This window comes from Pleurodeles waltl, chromosome 2_2 (genome assembly GCF_031143425.1).
Source record: "Pleurodeles waltl isolate 20211129_DDA chromosome 2_2, aPleWal1.hap1.20221129, whole genome shotgun sequence".
NCBI classification, from domain to species: domain Eukaryota; kingdom Metazoa; phylum Chordata; class Amphibia; order Caudata; family Salamandridae; genus Pleurodeles; species Pleurodeles waltl.
In genome coordinates, this window is record NC_090439.1 from 542,711,213 (window position 1) to 542,725,996 (window position 14,784).

General features: G+C 40.3%; 1 protein-coding gene across 1 annotated transcript in view; it reads right to left on the minus strand.

Annotated features, from left to right (window-relative positions):
* Positions 1-14,784, minus strand: part of CDH2 (cadherin 2) — a 276,482-nt gene that overhangs the window by 29,073 nt on the left and 232,625 nt on the right. Inside the window, exons 10-12 of the mRNA XM_069220067.1 lie at positions 13,725-13,978; positions 5,532-5,674; positions 4,509-4,742 (exon numbers count right to left, since the gene is read on the minus strand). Of these exons, the coding sequence (XP_069076168.1) occupies positions 4,509-4,742; positions 5,532-5,674; positions 13,725-13,978 (631 nt within the window). The remainder of the gene's footprint in view (positions 1-4,508; positions 4,743-5,531; positions 5,675-13,724; positions 13,979-14,784) is intronic.

Consider the following 14,784-nt stretch of genomic DNA (forward strand, 5'->3'; position numbering starts at 1 on the left):
ACCCTCCAGACCATGGTAGGCTCCTCGGTATCGCCCTGAACGACAAACTCACAAAGACTAAACAGGTGAATGCAGTGACCTCATTGTGCTTCCTCCAACTCAGAATGCTCCGCAAGATTTTCAAATGGACCCCACGCACACAAGACACCCTCATAACCAGCAGACTGGACAACTGCAATGTGCTCTATGCTGACATCTCCAACCTACTCCCTCAAAGACTATAGACCATCCAAACACAGCCACCTGACTTATCTTAGACATTCCCAAAAGTGCTCACATCAATCCCTGCCTTACAGAAAGAATGACAATTGAAAATGCTTGTCCACGCCTACAAAGCTTTCCACAACACCAGACTTGCGTACCTCAATGATCGACTTCAACAAATCTGGACCACCCCTTTGCTACCCAACATCCACAAGACACTGAAGGCCTGGCTGTTCCTGCTCCAGTGCCTGGATATCCTGGGGCATGTTTACAACGATGTGGTGCAGGGCACCACAAGTCTTTTGGCTGCCCTGTCCTGCGGCACAGGGAAAGGGCAGGAATACAATGTACATATAGCAGATGGCGCATTTCTGTCATCTCCCACTGCGCTGGTGCACAATGGGCTACCTAGTGCCGACACAGGCACCTTAGCATCATAGCGTAAGGATGCTCGTGGCACAGACAGGATTGTTGCTGTGCAGAAAGGAACACCTTCTTAAACAAAAAGAATCAATGGAGGCTTTTTCCTCTTTCTATGTGTGTTGCAGAACGTAGCACACATAGAAATGGAAAAAATAAAGGTACTTCTCCTTGTTGCGCCTTATCTGGGGAGGCGTAAGATTTTGACGCATTGCCAGGTTTACAATGCTTGTAAACGTGAGGATGTGCCAAAACCAATGGATGTTGCTTGGGAAAACCCACAGTAACACCCTTCGAGCACCCCCCTGTTGCAGAGTAAGTAAACGCTGTGACTTGCGATGCCTTGTCTTACTTACAAATCTACCGGCCCATTAAAAGCCACGCAAAGTGGCTTTGCGTGGCCTCGTACGTATAGGTCTGCATTGTGGGCAGCAGGTGCATCAGAAATAGTGACGCACCGGCGACAGATGGGGCTTGTAAATATGCTCCCTTGATTGGTAATAAGTTGTGCAATACAAATTGGCCTAACATAACATCATATAATAAAAGTTAAATAACTATGACTTCAAAAGTCATTGAGATACTTTGTTCAATGGAACACCTCACTGAGACCAATACTGAAGGAAATATATTTCTTATAATGAGTAGTCTCCTATCAAAGCTGTTCAGTTAAAAATAGCTGGTCATTCACCAACACTCCCTCTAATATACAGTACCTTAAGGGATGTACTGGAGTATCAAGTTTTAACGAGTTTTAAATATCAAGCTACAAAAATACTGTATTGAACTCTGTGTGTGTGTATGTGTAGATACACATATATATCTTCTATGTAAGTGGTTAGGAGTACTAGATTCTATTCGCTTCATGATCTTTGATCAACATTTTCGCTACATGATTCTTATAGTCCAATATTTCCATAATTAATATGTCTGATGCAAAATTGTCGGTTTCATCCGTCTAAAATATATAAAATTCTGTTTTCCTACAAAAATAGTCCCAGTGAAAACAAAGGAAGGACTTTCGTTTCTGAAGTGCAATGGGTGCAGGGAACCCCTACTACACCACCCTCAGTGCATGGCGATATAATACAGTAAATGCTGCCCTGAGACAGTAAATACTCCCCACACACTTTTTTACCACATGCTTCCATAACACAGTGCCTGTTACACATTGACAGAGCAGCAGTCTCACAGTACAACTCCACAGCAAACTTAGCAAGGATTCCCCCATGTGCAGCCAGAGATTCCCCAGTCTGACTTTGGCAGAAGGCTAAATGCACAATCTGTGAGACCCTCAATTAATTCTCCCAAAACTGTATAGATGGCTCAAAAAAGATAGCATCTTCTTGAGCATTCCTTTATTTTTTTTAATGTCATGCTTGTTTGGAACTAGAGTAGATAGCACATGTCCTTATTTGTGCTTCCTATCTAACTTCGGCCAATGTCCCAGAACGCAAATTCTTCAACCCAGCGTAATTTTCAAAACATCTGCTTCTTGCCCACTTTCTAAAAACAATGCCTCATTTCACCTAGTGTTTTCCCTCTTAAAAGAACTTAGGCCCGTATTTATACTTTTTTTGCGCCGCATTTGCGTCGTTTTTTGACGCAAAAACGGCGCAAACTTGCAAAATACCATTGTATTTTGTAGGTTTGTGCCGTTTTGCGTCAAAAAGCGGTGAAAATGCGGCGCTAAAAAAAGTATAAATACGGGCCTTAGTCTTTGTTGCCCCTACTTCATCAATCATATTTCATGACATAACATCTAACATACCCGGTGGCGTGCACTTTCACCCCGGTGCCCATAGATTCTAACAACCACAAATTCTAATATTGCATTCATTGGGTAGTGGTGTTTATGTGTTGGGGGGCCGGAGGTGCTCTTTTGAGTGTGCAGTTGGTAGTGGAGGGACAGATGATTATTTGCTAACACAAAAATGGTAGTTTGCTGCGTCCACACTTGCACACTTAAGTGGAGGGACCCAGGATTTCCTTAATCAGTACTAATCTCTCATCACTCCTTGTCTATTGACCAAGGATTAGCAGACGGAAATTGCTTTGCATACACTACGCTGTTTTCATTGTCCCCTCTTCCATTTCCGGTACCCCTAACATGGAGAACTTTCCATTTTCTATTAGTAATTTGATGTTTTCTACTTCTCTTGTCAAAAGGTAAGGCTTACCACCAAATTAAACTTCATGCAACTTCACCGGTTCTGTGTCAGATTACTGGGCACAGAAATGTTGTGCTACGACAATATCGTAACCTAAATATCAACTCCCTTAAATATTGTGAAGGTAAGGGTTTACATATTATGAAGGTAAGTGTACATAGGTAAGTATGTACACTTACCTTCATGCACATACATCATGCATATGGAGCTAAGTATAATAAAGCTCTGTTTACTTATATATTCTTAACTTCACAATATACAGGTAGTCGGTAATCTGCCTTTGATATATTTTGGTAGCACAATATTTAAAACTCAGCATTAAGGTAGTGCAACACTTCACCAGATCAATTGGTTTTGATCTTCTTGCAGCTAGTACTATATATGATTCGTTTACTCACTGACCAGCACTGAAAAGCTGCATACACGTTTTATTAATGACATTCTTCCCATTTGCTCTCATCTTGCCCTTTCAGGGGAACGTCTGAGGAATGTAAAGTTATTTTCCTGAAAAAGTATAACACTGTATTAAAGTCGTGTTACTTTGGAACATTCAAGCTCTGTGGTTCTTCTTTGCTTCAGGTATTTTTTTCATTCTCTCTACTTCGCCTTTTAATTCTCTCGTCTGAGAGTCTTAATGCCAGTACTGCCTCCACCCCTTAAAAGCATTGGGCTTGGAATAAATGCTAAAAAGTGATCCACGAAATATGCTGCTCCACACAGACGTCCAAGAGAGGCTTCACTTGAGGATACAAATGACTAGAACGCAGAGCTGCACTGTATTGTACAGAAAAGGTATCTTCAATGCAAATTGTCCTTTCCACTCATTTTCCCCACGAACAAATTAGTATAATGAGGGTCAAAAATTGAGATTTTCATATATCAGCACCTTTCAATCGTTGACCATCAGTCATCACAGTTTTCACCAATGGCAAATGCCTATGTGTCATCGTTGAATGTGGTCCCATCTTGCATTCTCTCTCTTTGCTTCACTCAAAACTTTGTCTAGAGCACAGTGGGTGACACTGTGCTCCTCCAACTAGAGTTAGTAATGAATTCAGGGACCAGGCCTACAAAGTGAGCATGACCATGAGAGTGACCATGAAACAGTATTCTAACTTTGCTCTGGAAGATACTTTACACTAGGACCCACCACAGCACACAAGATAAAAAGTGCTGGTGGATCAGCTGGGCAAAGGTGCAAGCCTATGTCAGGGTCTCAATTTCAGTGTATTCAGCATTCATCTTTGCTTGATACGTAGAGAGCATGATATCTTCATCAGTTTTCTGTTTGTGGTTCCATCCCTCCATCCATTCATTCTAAGACACCCGAAGAGCGTGAAAATGTGGAGCAGGACTTAAGAATTATACTTGTAGCGCTTTTATAACAGAGCATTTCACAATATTAGGAAGCAGTTGAAATGGCACATAGCCAAAGGACCGTGTCAGCTGGTTTGTGAAACAAAACAATCGCCATTTTACATTGGTTCGATAAATGCAAGTAAAAAACCCCGAATATTCATCCTTTGTTGAACTTTTAGCATGCTATTCTTGACTGAATGTAGTTTTATAACACTATTTTGCTTCCTGTAGTATTCATTATATCTTTTAGCTACAATGTCAGTTTCAAGAGTGAGATCAGAATTTCACATTGTATATACTGCGAATTAAAAATGTAGTGTAGATGGTTAATTAAAGAAATTGTATTAATTTTACCACTGAGTCGCGTGATTGTCCAATTCCTCCTAATGTCTGTAGGCCGGTACGGGAGTTCAAAAGCAAATGGCCCAGCATTGGGGTTGATGTCAGCATCCAGAGCAGTGATGTTGATGGCGTTGGGGTTTGGTCTTTCACAAATCTCAGCCTCTTGCGGGTACACTTCGGGAGCATTATCATTAATGTCAAGTAAGAATATCTGCAGCGTTCCCGTTCCGCTCATTGGTGGAACACCTGGAAGAAATGCCAGAGAAACTACATTTTAACAATTCACAGTAATATGTGCTGTACTAGCTTCTGTACTTGCGCGCGTCTTCCAATAGGTGATGGGGCTGAAACAATAAGAATGGATATTGTACTGCAGCATTTGCACAGTGCTTCATACATCTTGATAAGGCTAAGATTTAAATGGTCTGCTTGCTGCTCTTCTGGAGTGTGTGGTTGGATGGATGTTAGATGTAGCTTGTCCAAGGTGGGAGATGCTAGGTGAGGTGCGTGTGGCATCATGTGCATACTTCTGTTAAGTGTTCTGGAGAGTGTGTAAACAGGCACATTTCCCAGCGCCTACTTAATAAATTGCAAAGAGCACCCTCTACATAATAACATTTTAAAAATTCAAGCTATACTAAATTAGAACATTGGAAAAAACTGCGGTATTGCCAAATGGAAAATGAGTCCCATACTTCCCCGACCAAATACAATGGACTTTCGACTAGATGTTCCATCAAATGAAGAATTTATAATAAACACAGCAAATGACAGACTAGAGCAACTGACCCTTCATCCCTACAGCTGGTGCTCTTTCTATAGCTCAAAACTACACTGAACTGTGGAGACAGATATGCATCCAGTTATTATGTTAGCTATCTCTCAGGGCACCGGACACTTCTCCATAATTCAAGTGAGATGGAAGTGTTCTTACTAAAGAGATCAGTTGACAAATAAGCGAAAAGGCTCATTAATACATGAACAGACTTCACAATTTTAAAAATTCAACCAAATAATTTAATACTTAGGACACACCATTGTCAGAAGCGAGGAATGTTGCATTGTACATGTTGTTTTTCACATACAACGACTCTCTGTCCAAAACAGCCATGGTTGTGATCACTCCGGTCGCTGGATCAATTTTAAACCAGTTTGCAGGGTCTGAAAGTTTGGAATATCTATAAAGGGGCAAAAAGAATGTAAGATAAATCTGAGACTGTTCATATTAAAAGCATGCCTCAAGGCACAATTTCTGTTTCGCAGCGCTACATAAGAACATTTATTTTATTGTCTGGGTCTCGATCTACTCGTGGTCTCACAAAGGCTGTCTTAATGTTGTCAGGAAAGTGGTTTTTTGACTTAGGGCCAGATATAGCAAAGGGTTTTACCCATTCTGTGTCTATGGGAAAATGTGTTCGTACATATGGCCCTTAATTATCAAAGTTTAACATAGCTAACAGTGACTATATGAAAAGTTTATGTTTTCACTAACGACTCTCTGCTTGGGCTGAAAGAAGTGTGGTGCAACATTAGTTTTCTTGTAGATTTTTATCTCTAAAAATAGACCGGACTATATTTACACGGGAACCACAGAAGCAAAGTGCAAAGTTCAGACTGGTGCAAAAGCAAGAAATGAGACTGACTCAAAAATATTTGTGTAAGAAAATTCTGAGATGCTCTTGCACATGTACATACCTATCAACAGTACAGACCAGCTGGAAGTGTGAGAGCCAGGCCACTAGACCGTTCACCCCAGTGCAGTTACAGAAAGTGACATCACATGCCATTTAACTCAATTACATCACATGCCAATATGCCTAAATAATGGTAAATATTTGAAACCTCCTATAACGTTCAAGCTTCAGTATAATTCATATATTTACCTGGTGTGAGTGGTAAATATCGGAGATCACATCAGTTTTCCCAATAATAGTCACTGGTGCATTTTAAAACCTCAAAGGGAACGATGCGTAATGGAGTTCCAGCCCACTGGATTGGGCTGCTGGCTTGGGCACCAGCAGATCTGGATTTGAATCCCAGCTTTGGTACATTGTGTGACTCCTTTAAACTTTGGCTTCCTGAACAGTTAAATGTATACATCTGAAATGCCACCTCTATTCTCACTGTCTCTCGTGTTTTGAAGTTCTGTGCCGAAAGTCAAGAGTAAATCCTGCTCAGACATTACTCCGTTTGCGGTATCTACTGCGTTCTGGATCTGCCTGAATCTGCCACTGTCCATGCAGAGTTTATAGTGTTGCAACTAGATGCTATTCGACTGGTCCGTATGGCGGGCGAAAGGGAACGAGTTTGCAGGTGTCAGGGTGAACCAGGAGAATGGTATGTGCCACCCACCAAAACACAGTGAGTTTAGAAGTATGCAGGAAAGAAAATGCTTTGGGGCAAAGCCCCTAGCGGCACCGGAGTGTCCCTTTTTGTGATGCTCCGGTGGCGCAAAACCCTGCACCCGTATTTGCAAGGTGATGTTAAGCCATTCTTTGTGGCTTAAGGCCACTTTGTAAATATGGCCCCTTCACACACAGCACTTTGCATGGAAGGGGCGTGCAATGGGTGTTGCTGTGGGCGTGCCACAGCAACACCCATTGCATTTTGATATTGCCTCAGATTTACAAGTTTTCAAACACCGTTAGAGTGCCACTACAAGGAGAAATGCTTTCATTTCTCCTCGTTTTTTGCTCTTTCTATGTGTGCTGCATTCTGCAACACACACAGAAAGAGCAAATTGCCATTTAAGATTGTTTTTGTGCAGGAAGGTGTTCCTTTCTGCACAAAAACAATCTCCTCCTCAACGCAGCCCTCCTTGCTCTATGGTGCAAGGGTTGCTGTGCTGGCACACGGCAGCAAATTTAACACAGGCGCAGGGGGAAACACAGGGGGGCGCCGTATTCTAGGAAATATGGCGCATCCCTGCGTTTTGAAAATGCCGGTGCACGACGCTGCCAAATTTGGCACAGCGACGTTCACCATTATTTACTATTAAATCTGGCCCTTTATATGTATCTTGGTAAAGTTTGCTTGAGGACTGGTGGTGGCATGAACAGCACTAATGGCAACGCATCCCCTATTCACAACTGCGTCATTTTTCACTGTGTTTTCTTTTTTTTTTTTTTAAACCAGCAAATGCACTCCACCTTTAGACTGCAGCACTTTTACTTTCAGATTTTAAAAAACATTTTCATATGTTAATATTAAAACAGATATCACAACTTTGCCATAGCGAGATATATTTCCCAATTTTTGTCCTGGTCAAGTTGAATTTTATAATACAGAGGGGACAGAGAATTCACCTGTCACTTCTACGTGCTAATTCAGTAACTGCACTACAAACTGGAAAAATAAAAAACATAATAACCTACACACTACAAACTCTATGCTTTTTTGTTCTTTTAACTCCTCTGTTGAGATTCTCCATTGTCGCATACATCAATATAGAGATCAAAACAAGGAGGTCTGATTTTTTTCCCTAAATTTGTAAATCTAAAGGAAAAGTATTTCTTACATGACATGACAGCCCATTCATCCAGATTTCACCTGGACAGTAAACTCAGTAGCATATATGCCGTTTTGACTTACTGGTGTGTATGCTATAGAACGCATAAAATAGGAGGGACAAAGGCACCTACAGCTTAAGAATGAATAAAATATCTCGACCACCAATTAACTGAAATCTTGTCTTAAATAAGTCCTATCTGTACCTTGATCGTAACGTGGTCGCCTCTACAGTATGTACATTTTATGTTTCACTGACTTACAAAAAATGTATTCATTGAAAAGAACTGGGAAATTCAATATTGAGGGCGATGTGCCTTACAAATGGGAGCAACATTTACTGGGAAGATAGAAATTCTACATTGATCTGAAGGGTGAGATCTCGTGAGGCAGCGAAGCACGATCAGAGGCACAAGTTTCCCTATGATGCAGACTGCAGAGAAGACTAAGTGAGCTCAGTGGCTCCTTCCAGCCGACGGATTAAATGATCTGCATTTCATCCGTGGAACCTCGGGAACATGGGATGATACCAAAGGTGGACAACAGGGAAGAGCGTTCTTTTTATAATGGCTTTACCATAATAAAAGCAGTTATGAGCACCTCTGTGGATTATCTCTTAAAGTTACAATCCAAAAATATGTAACTGTACAGAAAACTCATTTAAAAAAAAAAAAAAACCTTGATAGCTAATCTAAAAAGATTATCCTTATTTAAAGGGGAAATGCCTTCCAAAAATGTCTCCAACCACCCAACGCAGGCCTTTCGTATATGTGGTTCTGGGGATAAAAAAACAAGTTTCCATGGTAGTGGGGGTATTGCAGAGTGTGCCTACGTGACTGCTCAGTCCAGTGCCCTGGATGGCGTCAAGCAGCTCGGAATATATGCTCAAACAACCGTCAAGACAAAGCAGGGACATGGTTGCGATGATGGTTCCCTACTGATTTCCTCCCTACTCATTTTCTCTCTGGACACAAACTTGGAGGAAAGATCCTTGGGGTTGGGAATATGACTTGGACAAAAGATCCCCTTTAAATCTAAGCAAGGTGAGGAGTTATTGTGAACACGTCCACCGTCTCAGTAGGAAAAGACATGAAAAAGTTTTTCTGATGATAAAACAAATTAAAGACAAATCCCTTTTACAATGTGTGTGTGTGTGTGTATACTATGGCAGGGAAAATGAATGTTGCCTAATATTGTTTTATTTGGAGCACCTGTACCAAGAAACACCCACTCACACATATATTACTGCAGTACAATGGTCAAATTTGAATTTATTACCACAGTACAGCAAAACCGACGTGAAAAAACACGTTTTACTGCCTTACAGATCGTATGTAGCAACTACTTTACACAGAGAAACAACTCCTAATAGTCCTTGGTTTCTTCAAGGGGAGTTTATCACACAGCACAAGTTTAACCCCTTGAATCCAGGTTTTGGCTAAATATCGTTGGACTATATGCAGCAGAGGTTGGCAGGACTTTGCCCAACCTCTTACACCCACAGCCCAGGTCTTTTAACTAAGCGCAATGGTGGTTCATGACCCATAGTTTTTACTTTTCTTATTCATTTTATTTTAATTGTAAATATTTCTGCATTTAAAAAAAAAAAAAGTAAATTTTATGAAACTTGCGACTTTTTGCACATAATGTTTATTTTTTTCAGAGGCATAGAGTAGCTGCCACACTACTGTGATTTTTTATAAATCGTGATTTAATTGTGGCAAACTGACTTGTTTTGCTATTGTCATTGCTATTTTCCACACTTGAGTGCCCTCCAGAACTTTTTTGGAGTCAGGCACTTCTCATCGTATGTCCCACCCGCCCATTTGCTTTGGGAATTTTCTTTTCCACAGAGCAAATTTCACAATAAAAAAAAAACCTAAAATAAAACATACACTAGCCAAGCAAAAACAATTTTCAGAATCACAATTTTAATTGACACCGATTTACATGAGACAGATATAGATGGATTGACCTTATAAATTCCACTCAGCAACTTTTTTAAAGCTTTTATCACTAACACTAGTTAAAGGATTTACACCAAATCAATGAAACCACACTTTCTGAGTAAAGTTCTAGTTTCATACCAAGTTTGCATGCAGCTTTGGCTGCAAGCAGAATTCCCAATGGAAGCAAAAGTGGGAAGCACGCCTTTTTTCAACCACCCTTTTAAATGTTTCTCCCTGCACCCAGCACGATCTATTGACAGCTGAGCACACTATCAGAGCTTGCAATAGACTGAATGGAAAAGTGGGCCCAGCCTAGCTATAGGCCCTCTGAGCCATCATTCCCTTTGCACATTAAGCATGAACCCACCACTCTGACACTAATTAACACTGGAGGCCAGCAGAAATGGGGCGATTTATATGGAAACGGTGTCTTCATAACATTGGAATATTATAAAGGGACACAGCCATGCACTCCACTCAATATGCTTGCTTATTACAGCCTATGCCCTAGCTGCAGATCCTCTTTCCCAGACTTCTCAAAAGAACTGGCTGCGTTCCCGCCTCTGGAACGTCTTTCAGATTCTACCACTACTAAACACCTTACAGTGCTTCACAGGTGGGTAGGGCCAGCCATACCCAGACCTCACGCATACGCCTGATCCTGTTTTGGACCTTTATCACCTTGACACGGGGAGAGATGGCGTGGGTGGTTCTCTTCCGTGCCCACCCAGCTACTTCGAGGGCCACCCTGCCCTCCTCCATATGCAAGTCACAGTCAGGGTTAATTACTGCTGCTCGGAAGTCGCACAAAACTCTTCAAAATTATTTTTGCCTCAGTCCAGTTGTCTAATTGCCATCCTCTCTGACATATATTTGTCAATCCACTATCATGTATAATGTGCATCTAATCTGTATACTGCATTCCTTTTTCTCATTGATTTGGACTGTGTGAAATGATAATAAAACAAAATAAATATAAAAAGCAAATCTCCCTACAAAGAGCTGCACAAAATTTAGCAGGCGGGGCCTTAGCAAACTAAACAAAGCAAAAGCCAAATTTGGTGCCAGGCAACAAAATTCTAGACAAATCAAAAAGTGTCTTTTCAATCAAAATTGTGTGGCTGAACCATAGCTGCACAAAGGCACCTGCCATGCCACTGGGTTTAGGGTGATCACCTCCTTTCGGGTCATTATGGACACTGTATTCAAGTCCTGCTTTTTTGTGTGGCAGCCTAAAGCATTCTTGGTGTTGTAACTTTGTTCTGCTACTAATGGACTGATTAAACTAGTACACCTGAAATCAATGATCTGTAGGCAAAAAAACAGGATTGGAGAGAGTGTCCATGATTATGAGTGAAATTAGTGATCACTCTGATATATTCACTGACAAAAGGGTTAAAGGGACAGTATAGCTAGGTACAGTAATAAGATCTCAGCTTACGAAAAAAAAAACTAGAAATTCACTGAGAAAAAAACAAAAGTTAAAGCAAAAGGTGTTGAAATAAGACTGAAAGTCATCACTTGTAGTTTACTGAGCTAACTATAACTTGCACCCAAGGCCATGTGTGATCTCATATGCTACATGACTCATGACGTGTTAAATGACATCATGGATTACAGCACTCAAGATATATCAAATAACATAATTGATGACGTCACTGATGACATCATTGATAACACCAGTCATATACAGCATGAAGTTACCAAAGGAACACATATGGGATGAATAGAATGGAAATAGTATAAATCATGGAAGCAAGTGTGGTTGTATATAATCACATTTAAATTTTTCATGCTTTGTAAATTACTAAAGTTTGGGGTGCAAGTAGTAATCAATGGGAAATACAGTAAATGTTGAGCAGACCTGATGTAGGTTGTAGAGGTTTGTTTCAAAGTAGAATATGCTTTAATGCCAAAGTCTATTCCCAAAAATCTGTGATTAATTACAAAGCTTTTGTTAACTGTAGCTTACTACCAGGACAGTTGGAATTATGCGGCAGGAGAGGGCTAAATTATGTGGTAGCGTTGAGTAAATTATGCAGCTAAAAAACACAAATTATGCAGAATAATGTGGCACATTTTATAATAATATTACTTCCCTATTTCATCTTTTTTAAACTTGGCAATACTGCCTGGGCATTGGTTGCACTTCATTAGCACCAGAGTAACACTCAAATGTAGCAATAAGCAACGGAAAGGTGACCAGTCCAGTTTTACAAAGGGCCTTCCGGCACACAGCAACACGTGTTGCTGCGTTTTTAGTAACATTTGAACAGTTTGAGCTAGAAACAAAATGTTTTTTATTAAACTCTGCAGAATATGCAGCAGATGATGGGTTATGTGGTAAATGTAGCAAATCTATAACTATGTGAAACTACTGCAGCCTCACAATCGCATAATTTCAGTGGCCAGGTTATTCACCAGTAGGTGCATGGGCATATGCACATGCAAAAGATTTGTAATACAGTGCTACAGACAAATTCTATGTAACAAAGAATGTTAATAAGGTGTGATTGTTTATTTCCCAAAATTTGCTCAAGATTCTGAGAAACTGCAAGTTGCTAAAATGAAGCAGAATATATCAGTGTCCCACTTAGAGGTGGTCTACCTCACACTGCTGCTGTAAGCAAAGCTCTATGATTATAAGCTACTGTGCCCATCTCAAGAATGTGTGTAATGAATTTCAGTGATGAAGGCATACCTATCAATCTCTTAACCTAAAACTGCAGGTCATAAGAAGGTCTTAAAAGGGTGGTCCCGTTAAAGTGTACATTGCATGAACTTTTTTTTTCAGATGGGTTTAAGGTTTAAAAGGGGGTGACCCTACTAAAGTCTATAGAGACGTTTCCCTGGTAAAATAGGTGATTACCAAAAAAAAGAGGATAATATTCACCACATCTGGACAATTTGACGCAAATGATATCTGTCCAGCATGTGGTCAAAGGTTTTGTGCATAATTACATGAATGATGATAGGTAATTGACCACAAGTGTACCATGTTGAATTACTTCATGTTGACAAACCATATTGGATGTTGTCACAATGAAAAAATTATGTCATTAGTGATATCTTGCCAGGCCCTACACCAAACCCCTCCGCAGGTGCCAAATCCCCAATATACATGTGCTGCGAGGGTTTGGGCACGCCCAACTCTGCCATGAGCACCCAACCATCCACTGTGTATAGCCTTCCACTGTGTGTAGCAGGAGTTTGTGGTTCGGCACAGAGTCTGGTCCTCAGCAGTTTCTGCATCTACATTTCTACAGTCTGCCTTTTTGCCATGTATTTTCAGATCCTCACAGTGGATTCACAGATCTACAGAGGATTCTCAAATTCAATTAATGTACATGACCAAAAAAAAAAAAAAATACAAGAGTTAACGTGACCTTGTGAATGTGGGCTTTATTATAACACCTTAACAAATGCTTACAAAAACTTAGAAAGTCACATAAAAACACAGTTGAAGTGCATTTGTTTACAATGTAAAACTAAAAAAACACTGAAATCGCAAGTTATGGTGAAGACCACGATTAATAAGTTACACAACAGCCATGTAAGCCATAGCGCGCACACACACAGACACACACACACACATAAAGAGCTGAAAGAAAAGTTGCAAATAGAAATTGGGGCACACAATACTTACTTCTATTTCAGTCTCATTTCATGGAAACATTTTTGGGTCATAATGTATAATCCTTAAACACTGGGTTTAAATGCTTTCTCAGAATACTGATGTACGGTAATTTACAAAAGCAGTGGCCACATGTACCTTATAGTTTGCAACATGTAGCGATCTGGATCTTGTGCAGTGAAGCTTGGTAACTTGGTGTTTGCCGGTAGTCCTTCTTCTTGACGTAGTAGTTTGGGGTTTGGCACAAAAAAGGGACTCTCGTTTACATCAATTACATTGATAGAGACAGAAGCTGTCGACTGTGGTGGATGATTAATTCCCTTAGCCAAAGCGACTTGATTCTCTGCAGACACGGTAAGTACAAACATCCGACTGGACTCAAAGTCAATAGGCTAGAAGTAGGGGAAATAATTTAGAGTAAGTGGCAAACAAACATCCATCGTACAAGTTAATACAACAGCTAAGACAGCCGCAAGGCACGTCCTGATGTAAAACTCCAATCCACATGCAGAATTCAGAAGTGTGATTTGTTATAACGTTCCCAAGTCAATGAATGCTAACTTGAAACGACAAACGTATACCAAAGCTCGACTGCAAAAGTGTCTATGAAAAGGGGTAAAAAGATGGTAAATATATAAAAAAATTAATTCAGGAGCCTCACAATATGTAATGCACATAAAACTGTACAAGTGGACATAAAGGTGCATTCTTGAAAAGCAGAAAAACTCGTTAAGGTTGAATCTTGTCTCTCTTTGGTTTAAAACTTTGTTGCAGGTGTATGATTTAAATATCTGTAAAAAATGAATCACACAGTACAGGTGATCATCTAAGACCTCTTGTGAAATCTGTGCTTTTATGCACAGTAACCAGATGCCACATGGCATTGGGTATCTCACTGTTCCTGAGTAAAATAGAAACCTTTCCTACAAATTATCAATGAAGCCTCTTTTAAGACTGGCATGTTGCTATGAAAGCAGTATTCCTGAAAAGAATATCCCTATATGCAGGTTTGATACGACACACAGCCAAAGACACTGTACGCACGCATACACTGACCCACAAACACTGCATACACACACGCACACATATACACACGCTAAAGATTTCTCAAAGCATAAGGAAGTCATATATACTGTTCATAAAGTATAGGGTTGGAAGCTTACAACACTAAATCAGCCACATTAAGGTTAACACAAGC